Consider the following 22,762-nt stretch of genomic DNA (forward strand, 5'->3'; position numbering starts at 1 on the left):
CCAACACTCTGTAACCAAGTCCTCCAGAGTCAACCTCTTAAATTGATTTTTTCATTCTGACCTCTCCTCCCTTTTCTCCTTCCCACCACCTGATACAGCCTTGTTCTCTTATCTGTTCAATTCCTGCGGAAGCTTCCTAATCATATTCCCCACTTCCAATTCCATTCTCCTCTAATTCACTCCCCATTTTACTGCCAGGAAGAGCTGCTCTTATTCCTCCCCTCCATACAATACTTTAGTGTTCCCATCATTCCAGAGGTACACCTCCATTGCATGTATGTGTTTAGATGTTCATTTTCTGCCTCAAAATGCAGGCTTTTACAGAGTAATATACATGTTCTATTAGTGGAGACCAACAGCTAGAGCATCTGTGAGATGTTAGTGAGGCATTCAAGGCCCTTTGCCTCGCGGCTCCCAACTATATCTCCAGCTTACTCCCCACCATACACCCCCTTTCCCCCAAAATGCAGTTCCTCTATGAGCCATGCTTTCTCACTTCCATGCTTTGCCTGAGCTTTGGAACAGCACCCACCCACACCCTCCACCTTCTACCTCCCCTGACCTCATAGTTCCTACCCATCCTGCAAACTTAGCTCACCATCACCTTCTGCAGGAGCTCTTTCTCCATTTGTTCACTCCACCCCAAAGCTGGCTCAGGGAGCCTTCTTTTTGTTCCCACTGCATTGAGCTCTGTCTCAGCACTTGTCAGGCTTTGTGACAATGGTTTGTTACACCAGACAAAGTTACTTGAGGGTGAAGACTGACTTCCAGTCACCTTTATGTCCCTGGAGTCTGGCCCAGTGCCTAGCACATAGCAAGTATTTAGTATTTGCTGAACCAGTGAAATCTGCATCGTACAGAGGCAGCAAACTGGCAGCCTGCAGGCTAAATCAGGCCTGCAGGCTAAATCAGGCCTGCAGACAAGTTTTATTTGGCCCACACAGTCCCTGGCTGAGCTAGATCAAATAGGATTGATTTAGGTTACAGGGCTGGTGAGACTGATGACACAAAATTGGCCTCTATTCTCTTCAGTTGACTGTCTAGCCAACCAGAGAGATGAACTCAGGCAATGCACGAGACCAAGGATGGGAAGTGACCACAGCTCCCTGAGGTATCCTCTGTCCCTTACAACAGAGATGCACCTGGAGCTCGGAAGTCTCAGCAGCCTCTACAAAATAAGGGTCAGTGCACTGGACCACCCCGGGCTCGTCGCATTTTATCCCATTCCTGAAGGACTGAGGTGAGTACTCCTGTACCAACAGTTGTATTCAAGCTGTATACTCAGGAGGTCCGACCATGGCCACACAAGACTGTCTATAAATCAGAAATTTCACATATACGTTTTTAAAATCCAGATGTCTTCTCTTGAAAAATCCACAGATCTGGCAACATCAAGCCTGTATCCTCTCATGACAAGTCACAGCTTTCCGCTTTGGACAAAGCATATGCTCTCTCCAGTGTGCCACAGTCCCCCACCTGTCTGGCCCAATGTGCTAACTTCCATTACAGCCTTGCTTCCACAGTCATTTGGGTCTAAAACTTCTAAAGTGCTTTGAATCATCCTATACTATTCTATTACCTTATCTCATTGCCCCACCCCACCACAGTGGTAGGCCTGCAAGTGGCAGGCCCTTCAGAGGTGAAGAAGTTGAGATCCAGAGAGGAGGATGACCCTGGTAGGTCACACAGCTTGTTAGCAGTTAAGGCAGACCTTGGGACATTTTATTTTTCACCACCCCATGCCAGTTATCACATAAACAAACTGCTGATTGCTTTCTCTGAAGTATTTCACTTCTGAAAAAATTGCTGTAAGGGTTTAACTTTGCTGCTGTAAGATTGTTAGTAGCCTACAGACAAGTTTAATTTGGTCTACATGCTTCCCGGCTGAGTTAGCCAAACAATGTTGACTGGTGCAAAGCTGGTGAGACTGATGGATGGCGTCGACTGATGGCCCCCATTCGTTTACTCCTTATGACAATCCCATAAGGCGGGTACTCTCATCCCCATTTTATGAGTTAGGAACTCAAGGCACAGACAGGTTAGGTGAATGCAAGACTGACTCTCTGACAGTATACACTACTTTGGTTCTATCAGTTGTTAAAATAATGCCACATTTCAATCACAGTCGGCAAAGAGCCCCTGCCCAGAGCTGCCTGGAGTGCCCTTCCCACCGCCCTGGTCGCTCCCCAGGGTCTGCAGTCTAGCGATGAGAGGGTAAATCCTGTACCTGCCACAGGAGCTTGTGCCAGCCCTACTTCCAGTGCTAATTCTGATTGGTTGGTGCCTGTGCTGAGGAGTTTGCATATTTCACCGCTGAGTGAAAGGTTCACATTTTCAATGGTATACAGTTTTAATGTCACAACAAACGAATGGACTCTGCCAAGAGCCCAAAGAGCTAATCAGTAGAATTCAGCCATCTACTTTGGGAAGTGGAAAATTACCAGCTGGATGTAAGAGGAGAGGTACTACCCAGCACTGCATAAAACTAAGGTCCTAACATGTTTCCTGCCCCAGCACCCCTGAAGGACACCACAAACTCTCAGCAGTGACAGTGACTCTCAGGAGCTGGCAACCAAGAGAGAGCGTGGAAGTAGTTCCAGCAGAGTCTCCCAGGGGGAAGGGGCATGTCCAGCGAGACACTGCCCCCACTCTAACCCCATGTGACTCACCGCTCAAACGATGCAGTCAGGGCCACTCTAGCAGGATGTCAGCTATCAGAAATGGTCTCTCAGGGTGGCTGTAAACTTTCTGGGCAAAAACCAGGGGCAGGTCCCGGGAGCTCACAGGAAATGGTCCTGACCTTGCCTTGAGGGCAAGCACTTACATTTCAGTGGGGAACGGTTGGTTTCTTTCTGAAAAATCTTCACCCTCAGCAAGCCACACCTCTCTCCACGGAGGGTAGATCCCCTCCTAAAGTTGCATCTCAGGGTCAGGGCAGGCCACACCCAGTGAGAAAGTTGGTCGTGCCTGGCTTCAATTACCGTCATGTTGGTCTCCTGAGTCCCTTTTCATAGCTGGGTTGAAACTTCCTCATTATGCCCCAACTATCTAAATCCATTTTCTGCACCGTGTGGCACCCATTCATGCCAAGGTATTAGCAGCTTAAAGCATGGTACCCTGAGGTAACTGGTAATTTTTTTTTTAGTAACAGCTTTAGTTAGATGTAATTCACATACCATAAAATTCACCCTTGTAAAACGTGTAATTCAGAGTGCTGCACCATCACCACTATGGAATTCTAGAATATTTTCTTCACCCCCAGAAGAAACCTCTTACCCATTAGCAATCACTCCCTCCTTTCATCTCCCCCCAGCCCCTGGCAATCATTATTCTTTGTTCCTATAGGTTTGTTTATTCTGGACATTTTCTATAAACGAAAGAATATGTGGTGGTCTTTTGTAACTGGCTTTTTTCATTTAACATGTTTTCAAGATTCATCCATGATGTAGCATAAAGCATCATCAGCTGATAAGACATCTGGGTTGTTGCCTCCTTTTGGTATTATGAATAATGCTGCTATAAACATTTGTGTACAAGTTTTTGTGTGGACATATGTTTTCGTTTCTTTTGGGTGTATACCTAGGGATAGAATGGCTGAGCCACATGGAAACTCTATGTTTAACCATTTGAGGAACAAATCGTTTTCCGAAGCAGCTGGACCATTCCCACCAGCAACGTATGAAGCTTCTGATTTCTCTACTTCCTTACCAACAGTTGCCGTTATTTGACTTTTTGATTCTAGTTATCCTGGTAGGTGTGAAGTGATATCTCATTGTGGTTTGGATTTGCATTTCCCTGATGACTAATGATGTTGAGCATCTTCTCATGTGTTATTGACCAATTGTGTATCTTCCTTGGAGACATGTCTACTCAGATTTTTTTTAATTGGGTTTTTTGTCTTTTATTATTGAATTGAAAGAGTTTTATATATTCTAGATACAAGTCTCTTATCAGATATAGGATTTACAAATATTTTGTCCCAATTCCACAGGTTGTCATTTTACTTTCTTGATGGTGTCCTTTGAAGCACAAAATTAATTTTGTTAAAGCCCAATTTATCAAATTTATTTTTTGTTGTTGCTTATGATGACATATCCAAAAAGTATTGAGGGCATCTAAAAGGAATCAGCTTCAGATCTTACTCATTTCCACTAATATCACCTGGAACGTCATAAAGAGCTTTTATTCCTTCTGCTTGAGACAGAGAACAATTTTTATTATGAAATATTTAAGATATACATAAAGGTACAAATAATAACATACATCTGTGTCCCCACTACCCAGCTTAAGAAATTTTGCCAGTAAAGTTGAAGTCCCCGTGTCCCCTCCTTACCTCCCTCTCCAGAGGCAAACATTACTCTGAATTTGGTGTTTATTGTTGTCATGCATTTCTTTATACTCTTATTATGTGTGTATCAATTTTTTACCAATATGTAGTATTGTTTTGTCTTTTTGAACTTCATATAAATGGCATCATGTAGTACAGATTCTGCAACTTGCTTTTTTTCCACTCCACAGTGTTGAGGTTTATCCATGTTGATATAACTAATATAAGTGTATAAATATTGCTCTAGTTCATTAATTTTCACAGTGGCTACACCTTCTATAAACACAATGTTTATCCATCCTATAGATGAACATCCATGTTGAAATAGCCAAAAACTGGGGAAAAATGACACTAAACATTTCTGAGCACGTAAACCAGTTTCTCTAGAACCAGGGCTTTCCATATCTTTTTACTGCAACCCACAGTAAAAATAAATAAAATACATTTTATATCTTGACCCTATGCACACATACATATGTTTGTGTGTAGATGTTTATCAGTATATAACAAAAGTTTCATGTAACAATATTGTCTCCTGTTGTTTCTATGTTGTTAATATTTCCTTAAATAAACAAAAGATGGTTTACAGACACTGAACTGATTTCATGACTTCCCTACCTAGGCTACCACCACAGTTTAAAAGTTGCTCACGGGTATCATCCCAGATAGTGTAACTGCTGGGTCATGGGTGTCTTAGTCAGCTCCGGCTGCCACAACAAAATACTACAGAGTAGATGGCTTAAACAACGGGCTTTTTTTTTTTTTTTTCCTCACAGTTCTGGAGGCTGCAAGTCCAAGATCAGGGCGCCAGCATGGTCTGATTTGGATGACAGCCCTCTTTCTGGCTTGCAGACAGCTGCCTTCTTACTGTGTCTTACATGTAAGGCTGAGGTCTCCTCCTCCTCTAACAAGAGCGCTAACCCCATCATGGGGGCTCTGCCCTTAGGATCTCTTAATTACCTCCCAAGGGCCTTACCTCCAAATAACATCACACTGGGGAGCAGAGTTTCAACATATGAACGGGAGGGAGGGGAGACCCAAACCTTCAGTCCATAGCTTGAGGTATACACATATTCAGCTTTTTACTAGACAATTCCACTGTTTTCCAAAATAATTGTAGCAAATTATGCTCATACAAGAAGACAAGTGAATTGCCATTGTCCTGCCTCCTTATTGTATTTAAATGTATTCCTATCTGATTCTGCCTATGTGAAATGGTGTCCTGTAATGTAAGTTTGCATTTCCATAATTAGTAGTGAGCCTGAGCATCTTTTTTATGTTTACTGACCATCCACATTTTCCTGTTCCATAAACTATGAGACAGGGAATCTATCTACGGGAAAAGTTTCCAAGGCCATTCCTGAGTTGAGTTGAGAGGCATATGCAGGTGTGTGGCTCTGATGTTTAAATCTGTGACCACGTGCCCAAGAAAAAAGGGAACCAATCAAACATTACCTTCTCAGGAAGGCTTCTTCCAATTCTTCTCAGGCCAGAACAAAGTAGAATCAGCAGCAATAACAATGAAGGAAATACCAGGTGGAAAAAAGAGGTTTTGTTTTCCTTAAAGCTAAAAAGTCCTAATTTGGACCATAGAAAAAATCTACTCTTGCTAAGTCGAGCTATGTAAATCTGGATATGTTATTCTTCTGTTCTCAGTCTTCCAATCTGCAAAATCAGGATAACAATCTGTACCACTTCTTACCCCCATGTGAAAATTTTGAAATACATATTCTTTTAAAACTTTGAAAATAAAGAATTTGTAGAAATTCAAGGTTTTGTGGGCGTTAGTCATCCAACGCCTTCCAAAAGCTTAAGTGAGATGATAGAACTGTAGTCCTTTAAACAGCTTTCTGGAGTGAGCCACTCTCCTCAATTCCTGCCTGAAAAGCGACGGCTCTGCAGAACAATGAATTATTCCCTAAAATAACACAGTCCTGTCTTTCAGTCTCCGAAAGTAAATCTTAGAAATTCTCCATTTTAAGGCATAGAAATCAAATCCCTTAGCGGTCAGATAGTCTTTCTCTGGAGTCTCCTCCTCTCTGGTTCAGGCTTTTTAAACATCAGTCCCTCTACCCTGTGGTCTGATTTCCCTCCTGTTGCAGATGCCAGGATCCATCCTAAAGTCACACTTGCCTGCTTTAGACTCAAGCACAAGAGTGAGGGCTCAATGGTCCACAACACTTCACCCTCCCACTCTTAGGACAGAGCAGCCATGGAAAGGAAACAAATGACTCCTTCGAGGTGTCGATTATCAAAGCACAAAGGAAAAAACTGGTACCAAATAGTTTCCTTTACCAAAGAATAAGAAGTTAGATCAACAGAATTTACAACCAAGAGGTGTTCCCACCCTGAAGGCCAGGACCTATGAGCAGATCACACAAGCTGCTGCCGCCACCTTCTTTCTGAGGGTTGACTTCACTGCCAGCACTCGCTCTCATCCTTTACTAACATCCACCTACCAAATGGGATCTCAAGGCTTGGCAGAAAGGAAAGAAAGAAATGGTGAATCCTCATCACACAAAGGGATCCCTGCCTAAAGCCATCTCCACCTAGAAGGCATGCTACCCGCAAAGTAGTGCAATGGCAGTGGAACTGAGCCAACAGTGTCACAGCCTCTGTTGGGCTAATGGATGCTCTTTCCACATCACTATCATGTTCATGACCATCACCCGCATCTTTTTCTGAGCGCATTGCTCCTTCCAATATTTGACACTGCCTTCTTTTGCGCCAGGCATATTCTCCCAGCCAAAGCTCCACTGTATAGCCCAGGAACTTCTCTAATTCTGTAAATCAGTGCTCTCAAACACTGAGTCAAGAAAGTAAAGAAAATCATAACTACCAGTGACCTAGGAGGATCACTCCATAGATCAGCAATATGGTTAAAACAAAACCTAAACCTAGAAGAAATTCACCTTACTTCAATTGCAAAATTGGAGCTGAAGAGATGTTTATATATTTTGTAAAGATTTATGTAATTTTTCTGTTTGGACTAAAGTTATAAATAGCTGTCATCTACTGTGAAAAACATACAAACAAGGGAAGGCAAGGCCAAAAGCCAGCAAAGAATAGAAAGAGGAAGCCAGAATGAGATTAAGTACTAGCCACAGATTATTTTACTTACTCATGCTTTGTCTATTCTTCAAAAGCAGCATCCAAGGGCAAAAGGGTTCAAAAACAAGACCCTAAGTAAAAAATTTTCTTCTAGAGCCCAAGAAAAGAAGTTTCTCATAGGCACTAACATGTCTAGGTCTCAGATACAAAGTAGCATAAAAGAACCATTTCCAAAAACTAAAAACACTTCCTAACTGTTAACAGTGTACTTCCTAATTGTTAACAGATCTCTTTCCAGTGCAGGTAGGACTAAAAATTTGATGAACATAAAGAGATCCAGGAGTGAGTATTTTAATAAACACAGGCTTTACTCTGTCTGGTTCCTCATTCTCCTTTACATGAAGTAAGTTACAAAAGTCATGAGATGTTAATGCAGTAGTTCCTGTCATTTTGATAACCAAATAAAAAACCTGAAAATAGAACCAAATTAGGAGGAAAGTTCTTTGGGCTATTTTTGAAACACCCTGTATTTGCTTCAACCACGAGCAAAGTGCACACAGTCACAGCATCTTACCCTGGCACGTTGGTCTCTGGGAAGTAACTGTCAGCTGAGTTTTGTTCCCAGGAGCAAAGGGGCCTAGCACTAGGGAGCCTTTCGCCAGCTTTGAAATCTCACTGGTTCTAACTGGAAAGGGAAGTGGGGGCTACAGGAAAGCTAATGCAAAACTCTTTTTATCTAAATCTAACACACTAAAGGCCACCTGCAAAACATTCTAGGAGTAGGATACAGCTGTTGCTTGGAAAAAATCAGGCAACTTTAACAATAAGATCTGATAACAAAATATAATTCACTTTCACATCCAAAAGCTAACTTGGGAGCTGCTCCAGGCACCATCTAATTAACTGAAGCAGATAGAAAAAAAAAATCCTCAGAAATTATCTTTGTTTAAATACACTCTATTTTATTTTGTCTTAAAATAGTTTAACCTTTATGCTACAGACTTATTTCAAAAAACAGAAAATCTTATCTTGCACCAAAAAATATATATATAACACTCTGTTTTATTATTTTTTTTCTCCAAAGACCATTAAATACTAAATGGAAACAAAAACTAAATAATGAATGTAAAGAAGAACCAAATTTTGTTTTAAAAACTAGAGTCACACATTTTAAAACATTAATTCTAAGCAATGATTTGTCGTCACTGCATCAAGTCCACGCTCACACTCCAGCAACAGCAGATCTGTTAACCACCAAGTGCATTGGTTCCTAGCCATACAATGGCTAACATTTCATTTTCACGGTAAGAGGAGCAAAAGGCTTCAATGACTTTTGTACTCTTTAAACAACAAAAATATTTCCTAGTTATCCAGTGATTTTTTTTTTTTTAAGATCACTACCCTTTAAAACTTGTTAAAAGAATAAGAAGTACGTAGTGTTTTAAATAAAATGAAAAAATACAACAGCATTGGACTAAAATACGTGATTATTTTAAACAAACAGTGCACAATCTGAGGAAGTTTGGTTAGGGCGCAATCATTTTTATATATACATGGAAGTCGCATCATACACATACTGAAAAACAGGGATGGAGGGGAGCTCTTTGCCTTTAAAAAAAAACCTTTAAACTGAAAGACAATACTGTGTTCCCAGCTTTTTCAAAAACCTTGTGACACAGTATAAAAAGCAGGCAACAAATTCATTTTTAAATTGCCTATGGTGCTAATCTGCTAAAAGTAACAATGAAAAATTGACTAAATTAGCAAATCAGATGGTTCATATTCACAATTGATAATAATAAGAGCAGAGTTTATGGGATGCTCAATTGTTACGAATAATGGAGTCCATTCAGTCCGGCCCCTTCCATCAAAATGAAGAGACAACTACTGGCGAGCAACAGCTACGTATCAATATTGCTGTACTGATGCAACAGCTAAGTTACCGCTCTGTGGTTTCAAATTGGGGGAAGGGGGGCACTTAACCAAGTTAGTGCCATAAACCAATCTGCGACCCAAGTGTACCATTTTAGTGGAGATATTACTTTGAAGAGACGGTGAAGCATAAAGTGTCTATGCTACCAAATGCAAAACTTTGGTTAAAAAAAGACCCCCTTAAAAGAAACTTTAAATGTCAGAATTTTAAATTTACCACAGAATTTTATCATTAATACCTTGCCAGAAACCACATCCCTACTCTCCTGGATCTGGCAATGAAAGAAGAGTTGAAACATAGTCTCTCTATAGTTAGTTAGTAGGTGGAAAAGTCCCAACCTAGTAGGGAGAAAAGCTATCTCTACCATCCCTTCCCCTCCCCGCTTTTTGCATATTAATTTTTGTTCTGGTGCATCAAGCCAGATAGTCAGGGTGCTGGAAAAGGGACAGGTGAGGGCAAAGTGTAACCCAATATAAAAGCAAAAGGCCAGAAAAGAGCTTGGTTACAACTCCGCTCTCCGCTCCCAACCCACAGTGCACACAGCACACCCAAAGAATTCTCCTTAGAGGATGACTGTTAGGGACTAAAGAAAATATGTCCTGGGAAATCCCCTGCTATACGGAATTGGACAAAACATACTGCTAACGTAAGAACAGGTAATGCAAAAATGTTCTTTAAAATGGGGCTCTGCCCTGATAGTGGGGGGGAAAGTAAGCTGCAAAAACTTCAAGTCATATAATCCACTCTATTCTTTCCCTAATGATTTTCCTGGAAAATATAGACCAGAAATTGTACATTTCTGCTCTGTCTAGCATTTTAATTCAAGTCAAAAACAACGTGTAACAGTAAAATTCAATAAATTAATCCTAAAGTAAAATGTGAAGGTCCAAGGATACACCAGTAGTGAATCTGCAGAAGGTCCTATTTTGCTCTGGCCTCTGGGTCTTTGGTTTTTGTCTAGAATTGTGGCCACGTGAGAGACTTGAGACACGAGGTGCTAAAACTGGAGATTCACGATCTCTTTAAAAGCCTGATCTATTAAAAGCAGAATGACAGGAAAATTAAAAGCTGATGAAGAACAGAGGCCAGATCAAATGCGATGTTATCAGAGAAGGTGGAAGAACACATCCTTAAATACACTCCCATGGAAGAGGTGTACGGACGAACTAAAGCAGCAGGAAGAAGGGTAAAGGAACAAGCGAGTCTTTACACACACAGGAGACAAGGCCAGGCAGCCGGAGCCAGGCAGCCGGACGCACGCACATGCGGTGGGTGTCCTGTTCTCTGCAGCAGCCCCGCAGCACCACCACAGCGCCTTAGGCAGAACAGGCACTTGGTATAAATGTGTGTCCGCTGAGTGGAAACTGAAAATGGTAGTTCTCATGCTCTTATGATAAGGAAGAGCCACCAAGGCATTTGGGAAGGGAGGCAAAGGGCTACAGCCCCATTATATGGTAAAAATGGAAACAGAAGCAAACAAAAAAGCAGACAAAAACTGTGGAAAAACAAAAAGTGAGGTCTTCTAAGCCAGCATTACTTCACTCCTCCCTGTGCACAGTACATAGTGTTCTAATTCTAGGTATTGCTTGTAAAATAATTCACTAGTAACTACAATGTTATAGTAAAAAAGGTAGTAACTAATGCCACAAAACTCCAACACCGGCATTTCCTGAATTCCCTGATGCTCCTACTACCCTTTGTTATTCCTGTTAGATACTGTAAAACCTACAGGGCCATTAATGTGTTTTGCATCTGGTTTCTTATGATGTATTTTGAATTTTCCACTTTTAGAAGGTAGAGGAGAAAAATACCCAAATATAGCAACAGGTCAACTTCAACTCAAGTATCAAACAGTTGTCATTACATCCTTTATGGAGAGACCAGCTATAGAAGAAGGCACTGCCCTCTCAGATTTTTCAATTGCCCATAGCCTTAGAAGCCACACAACTTTTCATATGCTACCTAAGTAACAGGTTCTATGTTTCTCCCATTATTTGAAGAAACCAGGGGGAGAAAAGGGATCTCTCAATACTCTCCTCAGATGCCCAAACCTCATGGTGGGTTATCTATCTGAAATGCCTCTGCCCCACAAGGAGATATTTTCCAGAGTTATGAATTATTGCAACAAGGAGATCAACTAAGTCACCTTAGCAGTATTTATAAACACAAAGGGTCATGTCAATTATTTGTGTTGTGGGAATTCAGCCAGGAGCAAAGTCAGGAAAGAAGGCAGAAGACTTAAGCTAAAAGAAAAGTAACACTTCTGTCTTCTATTTTTAAGGACAGGTTTTCAATGCACATGCCCTACTAGGTGCCAAAAAGGACCTGACTAATATGTGTGCAAATGCCCTAAGGTAGGAGTGCCAATGGGTGGGCTGACAGTGGTCAAGTCTACATATTAATTTTATTACACAGAAAAATAAATACAAGGTTCAAAAACTGAAATCCATTTCACCTGGTAATTAAAATATCATTCTAAAAGGAAGGCAGTTTCCTAAGATTGAAAGTCACCAAGTAAAATGAAGTTGTCTAATAAAATTCATCATTCTCAGATTCCTACTGAGGGAAAGAAGAAATTCTTTTCTCTGTGATAAGTTACTTTCCTAAGTGACTTCTTTTAATTTAAAAAAAAAAAAAAAAGGAAGGGGGCAATTTTCCATGAGTTTCAATTACACAAATGCCACAAACAGCTTCTGAAGCTGAAGCTATGACAATGAACTTCCATGTCACAAAGAGGAGGAGGAGTAAGTGGAAGGGAACAGGGCAGAGGAAACACAGTGACACTGCATTACAGTAGGTATTTGCGTCTGCTATCCTCATCCAACGTAAGGTCAACAACTTCTGCAGGTGACGCCCAAGTCTGCTGGGGAGTCACAGCAGTCCATGACTGTGTTGGCCGGGTGCTAACATACTGCGTGCCAGAGCCATGCTTCCATGAAGAAACACTCTGAATCACACCTCCTCGAGGATGAACACACCTGCAATTGAAATGAAGAGCAAAAGCATGGTTAATCCTGCAGAAGGCAATATAACTTCAGTTGTACTGACCAATACTTTTACTAAGATAAGCCTAATATGCAAGTTCATCAAACCCATAACCAATATCCTTCCCCCTTTTCCTCCTTCCCTCCATGTCTGTCTGTCTGTCTGTCTGTCTCCCCACCTCTCTCAGTTTAGCCTTAAAAAGGCCAAGACTCCTGTCTCAGCCACAAAGTCCTGAGTTATGTCTAGATCTGTTACTGAAAATGGATAAGATGATGCTTCTCTGAATTCATTTAAGCCTCTGGGGTCTTCAGGATAAGGCAGCATATAAATCCTGAGCAAAATTAAGATGCCCAGACAATCTTAGTCTCAGCTAATGAAACAGTAAGAAATACAGATGAAACTTGTTCTTAAAATAAGTTCTGTCCCATATTTGTTAATAGTACTTTCAAAAACAGAAGTAGTTAATACCCCTTTTACAGATTAGATGTCTAAACGTCTTTAAGTACTAGGTCATGAGTTAAAGATCAATTTCCCTCAACCTGAAGGTGACAAGAGAGAAACACCTGGTTAGTTCATCACAACCACTTATGCTTTAGTTCAGTGAAAATAACAAGGCTGAAGTACTCAGTTTAGATTCTCTAAAAGTATCCTATAAGAGGGACAGAACTGCCTTGCTGACAAATCTCATGAGTTCATTGTTTGGGAGAGAACTGTTTCAGAAATACCTACATGTTGAATTCTACATTCCAGTCAAATGATAGAACTGTGAACCTCCAGGATGAACCAATGAGTAAGTTTTGATTCATATGAGAGGAAGGAAGGCAGGCAGCTCAAGCTATCAATTCTCCTGATGTCCACACATCTAAATTATAGACCTGTCTCCATGCAGCATATGTGAGAAGTGACAAGTGGCATGACTCTAATCACACAAACTACTACAATGGATCATGAGCAGCTGTTCTGACAACAGCTGTATATGCTGAGTGATGCTGAATCACCTAAGAACTCCAGCTTCGACCCCATGCTACCTGAACCTCTAGGTTCAAAAGAAAACATCAGAGTAACAACAGACAAGGCTTAGCTGCAGAACTGCCCTTAAGAACCCTTAAGCTTATGGAAAGAGGCCCTGCTCCTACAAAGGCTAGCCTGAAAATGACTCCCTTACCAAGAGAGGTGCCGAAAAACAGATCCCTTGGGGCCAGAGTAGGGGTAGGATGCAGATTTGTTACAGTACCAGAGGGCCATCATCTTTTCAGAAATGGGCTAAGAGTAGCTACTAACCCAGAGGCGACCATATTTTCAAAATTAGCTAGTAAAAAGCATTAAAATAAGACACACAGGGACTTCCCTGGCGGTGCAGTGGATAAGAATCCACCTGCCAATGCAGGGGACATGGGTTCGAGCCCTGGTCCAGGAAGATCCCACACGCCACGGAGCAACTAAGCCAGTGCGCCACAACTACTGAGCCTGTGCTCTAGAGCCTGTGTGCCACAATTACTGAGCCTGTGTGCCGCAACTACTGAAGCCCACGCGCCTAGAGCCCGTGCTCCGCAACAAGAGAAGCCACCGCAATGAGAAGCCTGTGCACCACAACGAAGAGTAGCCCCCGCTCGCCTCAACTAGAGAAAGTCCGAGCGCAGCAACGAAGACCCAACGTAGCCAAAAATAAATAAAATTAAACCTCTAAAAAAATAAAAAGGAAAACAAGTCCAAAGTCTAATCCAAATCTGTCCACCCCTTAAATACACTCAGATTAAATGACCAAGCAGTCACAGAACAATGTCAGCCAAACGAGTCCATCCAACATTTTAAAGAAACGGTTTTGATGACTGATGACAACAGAATACTAAAATTATTAAGCAGTTTCTCCTCATCTGGCACGCCCGACAGACCTATGAGGTAGATGTGGAAGTTCTTATCCATACTCTGACAGGGAAACTGAGGATTAAAGAGGTTACATGACTTGCCTAGGGTCATACTGTTTGAAAGTATAGGCAAAGGAACTTCAGGCCAAGTCTGATTTCTGGTCCAATGCTTTCCACATCATGTTGTTGCTTTACAAACGTGTGTATTAAATGCGGTAAGGAAAAACACGGCAAGAGTCAGCAGAGTGCAAAGACAGGCCCAGAGCAACAATTTAAAAATATAAAGTTCTTCAACAGTTCAAAAGCTCATCTGTCAAGTAGTTACTGAAGTAAAGTTGGTTAGAAACTTAGAAAAATCAGGGACTGAATGACTACCAAAAAAAGTCAATGTAATCATTGACAGAATTCCTAGAAATAACTCTGAAATAAAAGCAGTATTTAGTCCCAATTGTTACTCTGCACTGCTCCTTAAGTAATCATACAATGTAACATCAGGACATCAGATAGTGGCTTTAAAAGGGATCTGATCCAATCTTCCCATTTTACAGAAGAGAAAACCAAAACCAAAAGACAACTGCCCAGGGTCTTAAGAAAGTAAAGCATGGAACCAGAACAAAATCAGGTCTCCACTGGGGAGTTTATTTCCAACTATGTGTTTCTCAGACTGCTCCCAAAGTACTATACACTATGTTTGATTGTAAGGGGAACTGCCTAGCCCCTGGGGGTAGTACAATAAAGAGCAAAGCAGATTCTAGAAAGTGTCCAGAGTAGGAGAGTGAGAGGTTTAGAGATGGTATTTACTAATAAGGAATGGTTGAAAGAGATTATAAATAGTTCCAGTTACTGGAAACCAAACTGGGCTACGTTAAGCAAAAAAGAAAATTTACTGGAAAAGCACCTTTACTTGAGTACCTCAAAGAACCTAACGATGCTGGAACAACTAGGCCTCATTCATTTGACTCAAGCCCCAATCCTTAGTCTGTTTCTCTTCAAAATTTTAGATTCTCTGGAGAATGTGATGATCCTATCTTTGGTCAAAAGCATTCCTGTCTCCTATTAACTGCAACTGGAAGGGCAATTGCCAAAGAAGTGAGAATCATCATGGAAGGCAGCTCCTTCACCAGTACAGAGATCTTGAGAGCAGAATAACAACCATGAATCAGTTTCTAGAAGGCAACTTTTGGATGATCATTACTACACAACAATTACAGCCACTACAAAATAGAATAATCTGCCTTTTAAACATTCAAGCAATTGCTGGGGCATCTGTCAGGAATGTTAGTAAGATTCTGAATACAGGCAAAGCTATCCTGTTAGAAGTCAGGATAGTGGTTACAGGAGGCAAGGTGGAGCCAAGAGGGACTTCTGTTTCTTAATCTGAGAGCTGGTTACTTGGGTATGGGTACAAAAGCTAAAGCGTACACTTATTACTTTTCTGTGTGTGTTATAAGCCAATAAAACATTCAAAAATTTTTTTATGATTTAATGACCTCAGCCACCTTGAATAAAATGATAGCTAGGAGATGGATGAGGACAGAACAAGGCTTTTAACACATTTTTTTTAAGTACAGGGGAAAAAAGGTCGAGCTCTATTTTATAAGATGGTACATTACAGAATAACTTATACCAGATGCAGAGGGGGAAAAAATTTCAGGAGGAAATGGGACTACAACAATTGTTATAAGCCCTACAGAGATGCCCTATAAAGAAGGATGTGAGAGGCTCAAAATTTTGTAAGGCAACTAACAAAGCACAGTTTCATGCATTATCACATATCCTTTTTCTATTATGAAAGATATGGGGTGGGAACATACTCAGCTGTTTTATAATTGGTCCAACAGATTCTAGTGCAGACGCAAGCTTTTTTCTCACAAAGCATTTAATCTGCATATGACTGGCAATAGGTTTGCACAACTAGAGTCACATTTTGAGTACTATAACCAAGAAAAACTGCTTAGGCCTCACTTCCATAGACCGCCCCCCCCCATCCACTATTTATAAACAATAAGTTTTGATAGAATAATTTCCTGCTCTTCATATATTAAAACCAAAAAAAGGAGACTTCAGAGTAGAAAGGAAGAAAAACACAAAAAGAGGGCAGGCTCTGATGATCAGCTGTTGATACAGTTAACCTACTATTCTAAGAAAACAACATTAAAAATTAATCACTTTTGCTCTCATTTACAGATTCTGAAGGTGACCTCTTAGATAACATTCCTACTTATTTTTCCTAACTGAAGGTAGAGTGAACCCTTGTAGCTTCAGGGAAATGCTTATCTGCCTCCCTTGCTTTTTTTAGGGTTAATGTTAGCAATTGGTTCTAAGCAGCAATCAGTCTTAAATGCAAAAGCCTCCCCACATCAATTCTTCTGCAGAGGGGTGAACCAACATTACCCAATGGACCATAGGACCATGTGAAAGGAGGTTAAGGGTCTGATTATTCATAAAAGCTTCAGAGAACAGGTACTGAAAGAACTGTTCAGCACAGTTCCACAACATAAAGATACATGCATTCATCTTCCTAGGGCAATTACCAATGAAGCTTGCAGAAGAAAAGAAGGAAAACGGAACAAGGATAAAGACAAATATTAGCAACAGGGTCATAAGTTAAAACTTATGGCAAAATTAAGTGGGCACAGAAGAACTAGAGATGATGGAAAAGTCTCCATCTCACTGGCAAAGAGCATCTTGTGAAACTGGACTGTCCAAAAATTAACACCTAGAAATGACATCTAGGTAATGACAGGAGTTCATCACAGCAATCCAAGGCAGCCATAAAAGATGCGTTCAACCATTAGTTAGGAAAGCATGCCTTCTAGTTTATGACTAGAAGAAACACAGAAGCTAAGTGAACATATCAAAATCTAAAAGAAAAGAGCAGGGGAAGATGTTAGCATGCAAGAAAAGAAAAACAACTGTTTAACAACAACAACAACAACAAAAGAGGCACATCACAACTAGAATTACTGATGTAAAGGTCAACAAACCGGAATGCCTCCAATATGGAAAAATGGCACCCAAACGCAAGTCAGAGCAACCACAGTCCCCAAGAGAACAACTCAAGAACCAAGTCTGAGTTTTTTGAAGCTCTCAGAAAGCCCACAAGGTAGAATACCAAAAGGAAAAATAAGAACAGGACAACTAAATCCAAACAAAACATCTATGCATGCAAATCGAATTAGAACAAAAAGATGCGGATCAAAACCTAAAACCTTCTTCCAAGCGATAACCCTGCCAGAAGCCCATCAATACTTCATAACTGCAACCCTAGACCTGTAAAAGAAATAAATTCCAGATGAGACACAGGCAGCTAAAGGGGCAATTCCAAAGCAACCAACAAGAAAGGCTCTCCCCCCGACCTGCTTCTCAGCTTTTTAATCTCAATGTTTGAAAGATTATCATGCTTCTACTAAAGAAACTGCTGAAAAATTTTTCAGAAAGACACAGCAGAGTCAGTGAGATCCTACTCAGTCCTACACCCAAGGGCCAAAGTATAAGATCCCCTCAAAATGACACAAGAGTCCATTCAAAGTACTCCAACAGAATTTGTCAACTCTACATTCCATTTTATTGACAGTTATTAACCACCACTGAGATTTCAAGATAGATCTGTCACCTCCAAGATATGATTTCTACAGGATTCAAATTAAAGGATCAGAACTAAAAAACCCAAAAAAACACATCTTTATGCTTCAGAACCTGTAAGAAAAAGTCCTTGAAAGTAACGTTATAGCATGTTATTTAAGATGTACCCAAAGTCACCTGACTTAGTTAAGAGTGAAACAAAGATGTTTATAGGGTAAAATGACAATCTGGATAAAAGACTTTAACAAGTTCAGAGAAGGGTGTACTAGAGATAATCTGTGTGCATGTGTGTGTGCTGGAGGTGAGAGAAACTTGGAATTTAAATTTCCAAGTTTTAATGGAAATATAATAATTTCAACTCCAGATAACAAAAATATTGGTAGACAAAGAAGCTCAAGATATCATTATGGAAGGAAAGTTTAACAAAGAATCTGTAAAGAAGGGTAGCTCACTCTGTAACATTTCTAGGCACAAGGAGGCAATAAAGAAGAGCGAGTCAGTAGGAGTTAATAGAGAACTGGACCATACATATCACTGATATGTCTCAGAACAGAGTAAGAGATTAGACAGACAACACAGGTTATAACCTATTCTTTCCTACTTAAATAGGAACACATGAGTAACACTGAATTAAAATTTGAAAAGTTAAGTCAAGAGGAAGTTGGTAACTGGATAATGTGCTCCTGGCACAACTGAAGATAATTTACCTACATCATCTATCAGTCAATATGCAGAATAAGTTTTATAGTACACAGTCTGAAATGAAAAATACTGTAATATTTTAGAAAGATCTTGGCATGGGGCTTAAAAGTATAATAATGTCTTCTATACTTATATAATGCTGAAATAAAATAATGACAAACGTATACTGAAGTAAAGGAAAAAAACAAGAGTTCTATCTTCTTCATCTCATGGATAAGTCAGCTTGAAGGAAATAGATGGGAAAATGAAAGAGAACTTAATAGGAAAAAGTTTTTGACTACGGCAGAAAAAAAGAGAAAAAAGAATGAGGTAAATGAAAGATTAAAGAATGAAAATTCTTTCCCACCAGAATAGGGGAAATAACCACTTAGAAAGAAAAAAGGAAGCAGCTATGCAGGCATACTTACAGCATAAATATAGGATAGAGGATGAAGTACTGGGACAATACTAGTTCTGATAAAGAATTAGCCACTTCTGGGGAGATGGCATGTTAAATTATGACTTAAATCTACATCCTTAAAGTCCCAATTGTTTAACTAAAAAATGCTTTCAGAAAGTATAATCAGTTCTCATTAGAAGAAGGCATCCTCAATTTATGTGCATGTGTATTTTGCCCCCACTCTCCACTCCTAAATTCACTTTTTAAATAAGCAACAGAAGAATGCTGGTGAATGTCTTATTACCTGCCTAACCAAAGATTAAAATCAGATCTAAGAATAAGGTAAGATACGATGTTATATACCTACTTGAGGAAATCACAAAATCACAACTTAACTCTTGTGGCATAGGAGAAAAATTCTACATAGAATACAGATTTTTCCAAAGACTAGATTTTGTTGTGTATATATGTGTGTGTGTTAAATGTTCCTCAGGTATACCTCTGAGAGGGGTGTAACTAATTCTTAGGACTGTATCTTAAAGCAAAGGTCAGTAAATTTTTTCTGAAAAGAGCTAGACAGTAAATATCTTTGGCTCTGCAGGCCCTAAGGTGTCTGATGAAACGTCTCAATTCTGCCACTCGAGTGCAAAACAGCCATAGACAATACGTAAGTGAACAAACATGGCTCTATTCCAACAAAACTTTATTTATGGATAAATAAATTCTATTTGAATTTCATATAATTTTCACGTCACAAAACATGTCTTCTTTCGATTCTTTTCCCCCAACCATTTAAAAATGTAAAAACCATTCTTAGCTTGAGGTCCATATAAAAACAGGCAGCAGGCCAGATCTGGCCCATGGGCTGTAGTTTGCTCACCACTACCTTAAAGAATGACAAACCTTATAAAATTATTTCCATAATACTGTACACTAATTTGATGTCTTGTGGCTTTTTTAAAAAATTCCTAAGAAACAAGATTTCCTAAATCACACAAACATCACTAGAAATACACTATTGGAACTGACCAAAGTAACTTGCAACCTTTCATGAAAGATAAAGAGAGGTGCTCTACCAGGACATGGAAGCAACCTAAGTGTCCATCGACAGATGAATGGATAAAGAGGATGTGGCACATATATACAATGGAATATTACTCAGCCATAAAAAGAAACGAAATTGAGTTATTTGTAGTGAGGTGGATGGACCTAGAGTCTGTCATACAGAGTGAAGTAAGTCAGAAAGAGAAAAACAAATACCGTATGCTAACACATATATATGGAATCTAAAAAAAAAAAGTTCTGTAGAACCTAGGGGCAGGACAGGAATAAAGATGCAGACGTAGAGAATGGACTTGAGGACACAGGGAGGGGGAAGGGTAAGCTGGGAAGAAGTGAGAGAGTGGCACTGACATATATACACTACCAAATGTAAAATAGATAGCTAGTGGGAAGCAGCCGCATAGCCCAGGGAGATCAGCTTGTGCTTTGTGACCACCTAGAGGGGTGGGATAGGGAGAGTGGGAGGGAGGTGCAAGAGGGAAGGGATATGGGGATATATGTATACATATAGCTGATTCACTTTGTTATACAGCAGAAACTAACAAAATAACGTAAAGCGATTATACTCCAATAAAGATGTTAAAAAAAGAGGTGCTCTAGGAAGAGGTATGATGTCGAATGCAGATTTCTCAATTATTTGCTCCCAATATATTTCAAGATAAAGTGAAAGGCAAGAAAATATGGATTGGGGGTGGGGGGGAGTAAGGTGATACTTATGCCATAACAGAAAACTCAGTCAAGCCACCTAGACATTTGCTAAAAATAAGAGACAAACATTAGTTCTGGTTCACATACATGTTTGACCGAGATGTTCTTGATATAAGACAATATGCAACACATTCTGAAGCTCATACGTGTCTATAATCAAAATGTATTTCTTAAACCACAGGAATTTGCGAAATAGCCCCACCATTCATGCCAGCCATGCCATGGCATGCCATACCATTTTCTTCTCTCCAATTAATATCCTACCTTGCATGTTCCTGAACTCCCACAATCTCCACTTCACTATCTGAAGAAGCAATATTAATTTCTTCATTGAGTGGTGCATTGCCAGCAGATGTTTTGTCACTTGCTAGGAATCCTGGATCCAAATGACCTGAGAGAGAAAGGGAAAAAAATAAGCACTACATTTTGACTCCTTATAAGCAGCAGGAACAACTCACTGACAGATTTCTCCTCCCAGTTTAATCACTGAAACAGAATCTCCTCATGAAAGCTTGCCTCCGCGAAACTGTTACCCATGTCAAGGAAACTGGGCAGTGTTCTGTTAAAAAAAAAAAATTATTAAACAGAATACATGCACATTGTTAAATGAATGTTGAAACAACATGGACGTATATAAAAGTAAGAACTTCAAGTCTCTCACTTTCTACTCGCATCCCTTAGGAGAAAAAACTTTGGAGTACTCTGACAAATATGTATATCCAGCTATAGGTATATATAAACTGTAATTATACTCTACTTCATTCTGTAATGCTTTTTGCATTCAACTCTAGTCTGCTTTTAAATGACCTGCATATGACAGGTTTGCCACCACTTAGAGGTGTCAATGGGGTTCTCTACTGCTTATCATTTTAATAGAACAAAATTCTAAACCAGAAAAGCTCAAAAGGGGACTTCCCTGGTGGCGCAGTGGTTAGGAATCCGCCTGCCAATTCAGGGGACATGGGTTTGAGCCCTGGTCCGGGAAGATCCCACATGCCATGGAGCAACTAAGCCCGTATGCCACAACTGCTGAGCCTGCGCTCTGGAGCCTGCGAGCCACAACTACTGAGCCCGTGCACCACAACTACTGAGCCCGTGCACCACAACTACTGAGCCCATGCGCCACAACTACTGAAGCCCGCGTGCCTAGAGCCCATGCTCAGCAACAAAAGAAGCCACTGCAATGAGAAGCCCGCGCACTGCAACGAAGAGTAGCCCCCACTCGCCACAACTAGAGAAAAGCCCACGCGCAGCAACGAAGACCCAACGCAGCCATAAATAAATTAATTAATTAATTAAAAAGCTCAAAGGCACAAATGGAGTAAATAACAGAATCATTAATATCATATTTATACTGGGATGCCTTATGAAAGACTTTACAATCTTCTCTCAATTTTAACAATTTTCTCTTAAGGAATGTAGATTTGACAAAATCGGACCCAAGGGAGTTCTCTGGCAGTCCAATGGTTAGGACTCCAAGCTTTCACTGCTGAGGGTGTGGGTTCAATCCCTGGTTGGGGCCAAAAAAAAAAAAAAAGGGTTAAAATTCAACCTATGTACTCAGCTCTTGAATGTTCTGACTTAAAAGGATGAATTTTAGAATATCTAGGAGTTAACATGGAATAAACAGAGTTGCAACAGGTACAAATTTTCATTTACTCTAAAGGCTATTTTTATTTGAATATATTGTCATCTGATACAAAATTATTTCTCCCTATTTAAAAAAAAATCCCTTGTGACACATCATAAAAGCTAAACCAATATAAATAAGATTTTATGTACACAACTCTCTCTTCCGCTCTCACCTCACTCACTTCAATGCTTCAAGGTCATTAAGAAACCTTGTACTTTCATGCTCCTGCCAACTTCTAGCATAACCCTTTTGGAAAACCATGGACATCCCAAAGCAAAAGCCTTACAATTTTTACACTCTCTGACCCTATAATCCCATCTCTGAGAATTCAGCCTAACAGAAAAAACTTTAAATAAGCAAAGTGTCATGATGTCAAACAATAGTCACTGGAGTGCTATGTAGAAATTTGGGAAAAGTGTATGTACAGCATACAAAGAGTTACATATAACAAGATAAAAATATGTATGGGCTAGTTAAAAGCTATGAAAAGTAATCAAATTTGAATATGATTGTGGGTCTTTTTTACAATTCT

At 40.0% G+C, this 22,762-nt stretch overlaps 1 protein-coding gene across 5 annotated transcripts in view; it reads right to left on the bottom strand.

The window, feature by feature from the left end:
- Positions 1-4,176: 4,176 nt before the first annotated feature.
- ARK2N (arkadia (RNF111) N-terminal like PKA signaling regulator 2N) overlaps positions 4,177-22,762 on the bottom strand; it is an 85,609-nt gene continuing 67,023 nt past the window's right edge. For all 5 annotated transcript variants that reach the window (XM_007197190.3, XM_007197189.3, XM_057526253.1 and 2 more), the window contains 2 exons: positions 20,862-20,988; positions 4,177-12,289 (listed from right to left, as the gene is read on the bottom strand). In XM_007197190.3, coding sequence (XP_007197252.2) covers positions 12,100-12,289; positions 20,862-20,988 — 317 coding nt within the window. In that variant the 3' untranslated portion in view covers positions 4,177-12,099. The remainder of the gene's footprint in view (positions 12,290-20,861; positions 20,989-22,762) is intronic.

The sequence above is a fragment of the Balaenoptera acutorostrata genome, chromosome 13, assembly GCF_949987535.1.
Source record: "Balaenoptera acutorostrata chromosome 13, mBalAcu1.1, whole genome shotgun sequence".
NCBI lineage: Eukaryota > Metazoa > Chordata > Mammalia > Artiodactyla > Balaenopteridae > Balaenoptera > Balaenoptera acutorostrata.